This window comes from Pristiophorus japonicus, chromosome 15 (genome assembly GCF_044704955.1).
Source record: "Pristiophorus japonicus isolate sPriJap1 chromosome 15, sPriJap1.hap1, whole genome shotgun sequence".
NCBI lineage: Eukaryota > Metazoa > Chordata > Chondrichthyes > Pristiophoridae > Pristiophorus > Pristiophorus japonicus.
Window position 1 is genome coordinate 86,002,254 of NC_091991.1, and position 10,299 is coordinate 86,012,552.

At 45.9% G+C, this 10,299-nt stretch overlaps 1 protein-coding gene across 3 annotated transcripts in view; it reads right to left on the bottom strand.

The window, feature by feature from the left end:
• LOC139280891 (UPF0606 protein KIAA1549) overlaps nt 1-9,799 on the bottom strand; it is a 376,973-nt gene extending 367,174 nt beyond the window's left edge. For all 3 annotated transcript variants that reach the window (XR_011596786.1, XM_070900682.1, XM_070900681.1), the window contains exon 1: nt 9,515-9,799. Coding sequence is in view for 2 of the 3 variants with exons in the window: in XM_070900682.1 (XP_070756783.1) it covers nt 9,515-9,776 (262 nt within the window). In the remaining variant the exon portion in view is untranslated. The remainder of the gene's footprint in view (nt 1-9,514) is intronic.
• Between the last annotated feature and the right edge of the window lie 500 nt (nt 9,800-10,299).

Consider the following 10,299-nt stretch of genomic DNA (forward strand, 5'->3'; position numbering starts at 1 on the left):
CAGGTTCTATCAAAAGATGTGATTAATTTTCTCTCGCCAGTTTGTATCTAGAGTTGTGTGTGGATCACTCGCATTGAGGTTTATAAATATTGATCAGTTTAATCCTTCAATATCGCAACTTTTGAATGAATCATCCCAAAAATAAAATGCCTCACAAAAACCACTGAGTCACTGAGTACCTTAAACAACATCATGTTTATTTGACCAATCTCAAATAGAATGTTTTAAAAAAAGCATGCAAAGTAACCTAAGAAGAGAGAAGACAGCATTTCAAAGTTGCCCAAGAAGAGGATTCATTTCTGATTTGCCATACTCACAAATTAGCACATCTCGTCTTCCTGACCACTCAGAAAAAAGAACACCAGTTCTGGCAAAAAGTTTCAACTCCTTCTACTTTGATTGAGTGGATTAAAATCTTTGCATGAGCCAATGGTTCTCACTGAGGGCCACAAGCCCAAGAAGTGACTTGGCCAATGGCGATTTTCACAGACCTAATACCATACAGCAACTCCAGCTATTTTTATTTTACAAACTTTTCCATTTCACTCATCTCTCTACTGGATCCTAGCTCCCAATACATCATAAAGTTGGAGATATATGTAGAGGTGTGTGGAGCAGCGGGTCTGTTGAGGGCCACAGAAGAGAAGGGTGGGCTGCAAGTGCCCCCAGGGCACTTGTACCACTGTTGTAGGGTGAGCCTAAACTAGGTGTATAATTCCATACCCTTGGGAGGAAAGGAGAGACAAGTGTTGTTGCTAGGATTTCATTGAAGTAGTGGTGGGTGTGTGAAATTTTCAGAGCATATCCACTTGACCAGTGAAAAATACCAGTAATATAGCAAGCATAGTTTTTGCCCTTCCAAACTTGGCTCTTGGTGGAAACGGTTTTGAGCTGTATAAACACTCGAGTGAAGTACTTGGTGTAGTTGCGGCTCAGTAGCAGCATTCTCACCTCCGAGTCAGAAGGTCTTGGATTCAAACCCTACTGCAGAGACTTGAGCACATAATCCAGGCTGACACTTCAGGAAGTGCTGCACTGTCAGAGGTACCATCTTTCATACAAGATATTAAACTGAGTCCCCGTCTACCCTCTCAGGCGGACGGCATAGGTCCCATGCCACTATTCGAACAGCAGCAGGGGAGTCCGCCTGGTCTCCCAGCCAATATTTATACCTCAATTAAAATGCCGCAATAGATGAACTAGCCATTTATCTCACTATGTTTGCGGGACCTTGCTGTGCGCAAATTGACTTACCATTTTTCCCTGCATTACAATACTGACTACACTTAAAAAGTCATCCACGTCCCAAGGTCATAAAAGTTGATATATAAATGCACGTATGTTCTTTCCTTACTTGGTGGGAACAAGTCTGCATTAGTTGAGGTAGTGGGGAGGTGATGACAGCTGGTTGAGGTGACAAATTAAGAGAGTCACACAAGAATACTGGCTCAATAAAAAGTGTTTAATACGCGACATGTTTTGTAATGCACCAAGTAAGCCTAGTGACAACAAGCAGGAAGGAGGGGAACAGCAGAGGACACAAAAAATCTGCACTATAGAACCCAAGGAGAAGAATGCGAATGGTGGATGTGAAATCCTTAAAACTCTGAAGATTTTAATCCCACTCTCTTAAGGCTGGAAGGCCACGACAGAGACCCAACTTTTCCAGTGCGTCACCATTGTGTTTATATTTATACTCGACTTCGGAGGTGCATATAAATACTGGGCTTCAACGAGTCATGCTGCTGACAGAACAGTCTGGAGATTTGCTTATTAGTCCACATCAAGTAAAACGAGAGACTGTTTTACAGCTAGTCATTCTCCAAATAATCAGTTATGCCAACTCTTTCAGTCTGCCTTGCTCCTTGTTCTCTCCTTCATCTGCCGCTCAACATGGTTGACCATGTCATTTCCCTGCATAACCAATCCTCTGTTGTGCGATTCTATACAACTGCTCATTTAGTTCTACTCTTGCCTCTCCCAATGTAGCCAGCACTGCTGTTCACTTGCTTATCTTCCTGCCCCCACGTGGTTATATCTTGAGTTCTCCATGGATCCATCCTTGGCCTGCTCTTCATTATCTACATTCCATGGTGATGTCATTCACTGGCAAGGGATCAGCTTTCGCAAGTACGCTGATGGCACCAAACTCTACCTCTCCACCACTTCTCTGAACCCCCTGGTCACTTCTCTGTTGTCAGATTGACATGAAGTTGTGGATGAGTGAAACTGTCTTCAACTTAACATTGGGAAGACTGAAGTCATTGTATGCAACCCACATCTACAACTTTGCTCTCAACATTGATATCATTAATTTCAGAACCAGCCCAGCCACTGGCACAGTTTGCATCATGCTGCGTAAAATCCTACAACCTTAATTCCAGCTGCAACATTGCTCGCTTCTGCATCGCTCTTACTGCTGCCGAAACCCTTACTGCTTCTTGATTGTTCTATCATCTTAAGTGCCAGCCTCCCATTCTTATCCCTCCATAAACTTATTGAAAACTCAACTGCCTACATCAACCCACCACCAATTCCTGTTGACCCACTGCCACTGTCCTCACTGATCTACACAGGCTACTTGCCAATATGCCAAATTTAAAATCCTTGTCCTCATCTTCAAGTTCATAATGGACTTGCCTCACCCTACCATTGCAATTTTCCATTGTAGCCTTGCATCCTGTTCCCTGCACTGTGGCCTTCTGTGCATTCCCCCTCCAGTGACCTTAGCTCCTCTCTGGCACATTCTCCCTAAACCCCCCCTGCCTCTCTTCTACCTCTATCTTCAAAAGTCTCAATTGAAGCCCCATCTTTTTGACCAAAATGTCATTTGCTTCTCCTAGCTCCTACTGTCAAACAACCTGTGCCAATCCCCAAGCGTCTACCACAGCTACCAAATCAGAAAGATTCCAGGTTTAGAAAATCGGTTCAGAGGAACAGGAATAGGCCATTAAGTCCCTCAAGCCTGATCCGCCATTAAATTAGAACATGGCTGATCTGTACTTCAACTCCATTTACTCGCCTGTGTTCCATATCCTTTGATAGCTTTATTAAGTAACAATGATGAAGTTTTCATGGCCAGCAGCTTGATAAGAATAGCACATTATCCAGCAATGGCTAATTGATACCAGACAGTCTTGTAAGATGTAATTTTGAAGCTTTTATTAAAACAAAAATCAGAAAACACATGTTCACCAAGTAATAATAATGGAGAAAGAAAATCAAGTTCCTTCAACTCTTCCCCCAGCTCCAACCTTAGAACAGTACTTCTTTCTATTCCATTTCGCATATCAGAAAAAAAAGAAAGGCTTGCACAACCATCGGATGTCCCAAAGCACTTTACAGCCAAGTGTAGTCACTGTTGTAATGTGGGAAACACGGCAGCCAATTTGCACCCATCCAGCTCCCACAAACAGCAATGTGATAATGACCAGATAATCTGTTTTTTTAATGTTGATTGAGGGATAAATATGACCAGGACACCGGGGATAACTCCCCTGCTCTTTGAAATAGTGCCATGGGATCTTTTATGTCCACCTGAGAGGGCAGACGAGGCCTCGGTTTAACGTTTGATCTGAAAGACGGCACCTCCAACAGTGCAGCGCTCCCTCAACACTGCACTGGAGTGTCAGTCTCGATTTTTGTGCTCAAGCCTCTGGAGTTGGACTTGAACCCACAACCTTCTGACTCAGGCAAGGGTGCTACCAACTGAGCCACTGGCTGACGCATCAGCCTCTAAAAGAAAGAAAAACTTGCATTTATATAGTGTCTTTCACAACCTCGGTGTCCAAAAGTGCAAATTAAGTACATTCATCCCATTAGTCTGAGTTGGGTTTGAATCCAGAAGTTAAAGGCCAGTGTCTAACACACTGCACCACCCAGCGCAGGGCGGTTCTGTGCTGGTTTACTGTGAGGAGTTCATTGCGTGTGGCACGTCATCTCCTCAAATGCGTCAATTGTCTTCAGCAAATGGGCAAACGACAAGAAAATGTGGACTCCAACAGGCAATTTGGGGAGGGATGGGAAAGAGGTGCAATACAGGACCTTAAAGGGAAAATATGACGAGAGATGGATGTTAGATTGAAAGGAGGGGCGGATCAAGGGTGGGCTTTCTGAAGAGGGATTGATGACGACAGCTGTTTCGAAAGGGAGAGGGACACTGCATGATCAATGGGTGCATTAATAACCTTGACAAGTGTGGAGACCAGGAAAGGACATTGAGTAGTCAGCAGAGTGGACAGGGGTTTGAGGGAGCAGGTGGGTCCCATGGAAGAAATAGTCTTAATGAGAGAACAGGACGAAATGAGCGAGAAACTATGGACAGCCAATCGGGTGAGTGGAGGGCTGGGGGTGGTCAGGACCAATAAGGCATTATGAGGCAGTCTGGAGTGGAGAGAAGGGGAGGGGAAAGTAGCAGCAGGAGCAGCCGTACAGATGGCTATCTTAGGGTTGAGGAAATGCAGTAATGCTACAATTTGGGTTTTAATAGTTCTGTATTCCACATTATTTGATTCAAACAGTGGAAGTTATTCATCAATAAGACTTCAATTTACCTTTTCTTCAAAGTTAAACAAGAATACAGCATTTAACACTGCTGAAAACAAGATACTAAGTAGAGATTCATAACTGTAACCCAACCTTGAAGCTGAACATGATATTTATAAATCACACAAGAGCAACGATATCTGAAGCCTTCAATTAGATAATAACTTTGCAACCCAATCCCTTGCATTCATTATTCTACATGTATTCAGTCTTGCTATTCCATTGTTTCATTAGAGACTGAAGATCTCATCATCAACTTTAATGAACTAAAGCATTGATACATGCCCAATACATTAGCCAGACAGGACAATGAAGAAAAACAGATAACATTGGTCCAAGACCCATGAGTTTTGATACAATCACACTGTTACAACACTTCACCAAAGTTGTGAATAAAATGTTTCCATTGTTGTCATGATGCTGAAACCAAAGTTTATGCCACTTGAGCCCATTATTCCCATCCAATTAGATTTCAATCTTCTGCACAGACTCACCTGGATCTACACGTTAATGTTTTCTACTGGTTTCACAACTGCATACCTGTGCTGAGTGACCAAGACCCAGCTGCTATTTTCACTCAATTGTGATAATCTGCAATATTTCCGCAAACATCAGCAGAGGACAAAAGCATGGACCTTACACTAAACATCCAGAAGACAAAAGGTCCTCCACCAACCTGTCCCCGCCACACACAGCACTGCCCCCCCAGTCATCAAGATCCACGGCCCTGAACAACGTGGACCATTTCCCATACCTCGGGAGCTTCTTATCAACAAGAGCAGACATTGACAACGAGATTCAACACCGCCTCTAGTGGCTGCCTGAGGAAAAGAGTCAAAGCACATGGTATTGGGGGTAATGTACTGATGTGGATAGAGAACTGGTTGGCAGACAGGATGCAGAGAGTCGGGATAAACGGGTCCTTTTCAGAATGGCAGGCAGTTACTAGGGTGGGGTGCCGCAGGGCTCAGTGCTGGTACCCCTGCTCTTTACAATATACATTAACGATTTGGGTGAAGGAATAGAGTGTAATATCTCCAAGTTTGCGGATGACACTAAACTGGGTGAACTTAAAGAAGGCTAACTTTGAAGGTATGAGGCGTGATTTGGCTGAGATGGATTGGCGAATGATACTTAAGGGGTTGACTGTGGATGGGCAATGGCAGACATTTAGAGACCGCATGGATGAACTACAACAATTGTACATTCCTGTCTGGCATAGAAATAAAAAAGGGAAGGTGGCTCAACCGTGGCTATCAAGGGAAATCAGGGATAGTATTAAAGCCAAGGAAGTGGCATACAAATTGGCCAGAAATAGCAGCGAACCTGGGGACTGGGAGAAATTTAGAACTCAGCAGAGGAGGACAAAGGGTTTGATTAGGGCAGGGAAAATGGAGTATGAGAAGAAGCTTGCAGGGAACATTAAGACGGATTGCAAAAGTTTCTATAGATATGTAAAGAGAAAAAGGTTAGTAAAGACAAATGTAGGTCCCCTGCAGTCAGAATCAGGGGAAGTCATAACGGGGAACAAAGAAATGGCGGACCAATTGAACAAGTACTTTGGTTCGGTATTCACGAAGGAGGACACGAACAACCTTCCGGTTATAAAAGGGGTCGGGGGGTCTAGTAAGGAGGAGGAACTGAGGGAAATCCTTATTAGCCGGGAAATTGTGTTGGGAAAATTGATGGGATTGAAGGCCGATAAATCCCCAGGGCCTGATGGACTGCATCCCAGAGTACTTAAGGAGGTGGCCTTGGAAATAGTGGATGCGTTGACAGTCATTTTCCAACATTCCATTGACTCTGGATCAGTTCCTATGGAGTGGAGGGTAGCCAATGTAACCCCACTTTTTAAAAAAGGAGGGAGAGAGAAAACAGGGAATTATAGACCGGTCAGCCTGACATCGGTAGTGGGTAAAATGATGGAATCAATTATTAAGGATGTCATAGCAGTGCATTTGGAAAGAGGTGACATGATAGGTCCAAGTCAGCATGGATTTGTGAAAGGGAAATCATGCTTGACAAATCTTCTGGAATTTTTTGAGGATGTTTCCAGTAGAGTGGATAAGGGAGAACCAGTTGATGTGGTATATTTGGACTTTCAGAAGGCGTTCGACAAGGTCCCACACAAGAGATTGATGTGCAAAGTTAGAGCACATGGGATTGGGGGTAGTGTACTGACATGGATTGAGAACTGGTTGTCAGACAGGAAGCAAAGAGTAGGAGTAAATGGGTACTTTTCAGAATGGCAGGCAGTGACTAGTGGGGTACCGCAAGGTTCTGTGCTGGGGCCCCAGCTGTTTACACTGTACATTAATGATTTAGATGAGGGGATTAAATGTAGTATCTCCAAATTTGCGGATGACACTAAGTTGGGTGGCAGTGTGAGCTGCGAGGAGGATGCTGTGAGGCTGCAGAGCGACTTGGATAGGTTAGGTGAGTGGGCAAATGCATGGCAGATGAAGTATAATGTGGATAAATGTGAGGTTATCCACTTTGGTGGTAAAAACAGAGAGACAGACTATTATCTGAATGGTGACAGATTAGGAAAAGGGGAGGTGCAAAGAGACCTGGGTGTCATGGTACATCAGTCATTGAAGGTTGGCATGCAGGTGCAGCAGGCGGTTAAGAAAGCAAATGGCATGTTGGCCTTCATAGCAAGGGGATTTGAGTACAGGGGCAGGGAGGTGTTGCTACAGTTGTACAGGGCATTGGTGAGGCCACACCTGGAGTATTGTGTACAGTTTTGGTCTCCTAACCTGAGGAAGGACATTCTTGCTATTGAGGGAGTGCAGCGAAGGTTCACCAGACTGATTCCCGGGATGGCGGGACTGACCTATCAAGAAAGACTGGATCAACTGGGCTTGTATTCACTGGAGTTCAGAAGAATGAGAGGGGACCTTTAAAATTCTGACGGGGTTAGACAGGTTAGATGCAGGAAGAATGTTCCCAATGTTGGGGAAGTCCAGAACCAGAGGTCACAGTCTAAGGATAAGGGGTAAGCCATTTAGGACCGAGATGCGGAGGAACTTCTTCACCCAGAGAGTGGTGAACCTGTGGAATTCTCTACCACAGAAAGTTGTTGAGGCCAATTCACTAAATATATTCAAAAAGGAGTTAGATGAGGTCCTTACTGCTAGGGGGATCAAGGGGTATGGCGAGAAAGCAGGAATGGGGTACTGAAGTTGAATGTTCAGCCATGAACTCATTGAATGGCGGTGCAGGCTAGAAGGGCCGAATGGCCTACTCCTGCACCTATTCTCTATGTTTCTATGTTTCACACGGGATCAGCTCCGCTGGGCAGGCCACATTGTTCGCCTGCCAGACACGAGGCTCCAAATGCAAGCACTCTACTCGGAACTCCTTCACGGCAAACGAGCCAAAGGTGGGCAGAGGAAATGTTACAAGACCACCCTCAGACCACCCGATAAAGTGCAACATCCCCACTGACACCTGGGAGTCCCTGGCCAAAGACCGCCCCAAGTGGATGAAGTGCATCCGGGAGGGCGCTGAGCACCTCGCGTCTCATCGCCGAGAGGATGCAGAAATCAAGCGCTGGCAGCGGAAAGAGCGTGCGGTAAACCAGTCTCACCCACCCTTTCCCTCAACGACTATCTGTCCCACCTGTGACAGGGACTGTGATTCTCGTATTGGACTGTTCAGCCACCTAAGGACTCATTTTTAGAGTGGAAGCAAGTCGATTCCGAGGGACTGCCTATGATAATGATGACGACAAAAGCTTAGAACTGTAGGGCAGAGCCTAAGACATCAAATGTAGGAAAAACACTACTGGGGGTGGTTAGGATGGGGGGAGTTTTATTATATCACAATTCAATCTCTTTTCTGAGGAAAAACTGGTCACTCAGCGTACCTTTGCAGTCAAGTAACAGTATAGATCAAACATAGGGACACTCCTGGACCTGAAAAATAGAAAGGGTTGCAAGAACCTTCAATTTCTGACCCCACCTACCCTCCTTCAACTAGCACAAAACCACCTACTAGCACAACAAACCAACTATCAACAGATATTTTAAAGTAAGCTTTCAAGCTTGTCAAATTTACATTCATTGCATAGAAATGAACTGTACACTTAGGTTCAGGTTCATTTTTATTTCAAATAGTCACCCTACTCTCCCGAGGACGGTGACCATGCGGAGGTACAATTCCACTCGTCAGTTGCCCTCCAGTACCTCGCCCAAGTGACATTCTTCAGGCGCGAGCCTCGACAGCGAGTATCGACGCTGTGGAGGGCACCACAGCCAAGCACGATCCTGCCCTCATTGCCCACAATGTGTTAATGGGCATCATTTAGAAGCTGGTACTTTGGCTGATCTCTTTCCTTCCCTCCTCCAAGACCAAGTGTACTGCCCCAACTGGGCTGAGATCAGGCAAGATTGACAACCAGCCCTGGGACACACTCATCTGTACGGTTCAGTGCACCATCACCCTGTGGATTTATTCACCCAATCACTAGCATGATTTTATTTTTAATCTAAGGTAACCGGGGGGCACAGCTACAATCTTACCCACAAAATAAGCACACCGCTTGTAGTGAGTTGGTATTTGATCACAATAGAAATGGTACCTAGAACACTCCGTTTCAAACCGAACCTCCCTATAAACTTCACACAAGCATAAATAACCTTGCCCACTACCACATCATAAAGCCTCTGGGCACAAAATGTAACCGCATCAGCAACAAAAATCATAATTTGGAGATTTTAAGCAAGCCACATCACCGCTGTACTGGACAAGAAATTCAACAGCATTTTAAACAATACCGTTTATGGCACACACACACACACACAAACAAACAAAAGGTAGGGGCGAGATCTCAAAGCAAATAAAGAACAGAATAAATGCATTAAAAAACTGCATCAATGCAACAACAACAAAAAAATGCAAAGACGAGCATTGCAAGGACTGGCTTTGCATTTTAAGCGAACAACAGAGCAGGACCGCTACTTACCAGATGTGCTGCCAGAAGAAGCCTGAAGCCACAAGAGCAGCGAAGCCGCGAGCAAGGAACTGTAGCTCCGGAGGAGCCTGCACCTTACCGAGGGTCGGTGCCCCGAGAGCAGGGGAGAGAAGTGCCGCCGACGCCGCTGCCGGTCAACAATCCTTTCCATAGTTCCTCCTCGGTGTTCTCCTTCTCTCTTTCTTTCTCTCCCTCTCTCAGTCTTGTCCCTCACATTCGGCAAGCACTCCGCCAGCTCGCAGCGTACACTCATTCACTCCACTCACGCGGGTGGGCGCGCGCGCAGCCGGGAGCTCGAACGGGAGGAGGAGACGTTGCAAGCGGGCACGCGCACCGCGCACAGACCCTGCCCACGCGCGCGCGTGACATCACGCTGACCACGCCCCCCACCCCCAATTCCCACCAATCCGCTGTCTCCCCGCGGCCCCGCGCGCTGCAGAAACCGTTAAGCGCGGGTTGTGCGCGAGCTGGGGCGGTTGGTGCCTGGTGCCTGCCAGTGCGCCATTGTTGAAGCTTGGCTGTTGGATTAGGGAGGGAGAGCGAGAGAGAGGTGTGATTCCCCATTTCAGTCCAACCCAGCTCGTCCATCCAGAGAGATCCTCTGCAGCAACAGCAGGCACCACCAGTTATTCCTGAATGATGCCAGCAGGCTTTTTTTGTGCATCTGCCTTACTACCTCACCTTAAACGTACAGGGGTATCTGACGATTCGGAAAGATAGGCAGGAAGGGAAAGGAGGTGGGGTAGCTCTGTTAATAAGGGATGATATCAGGGCAG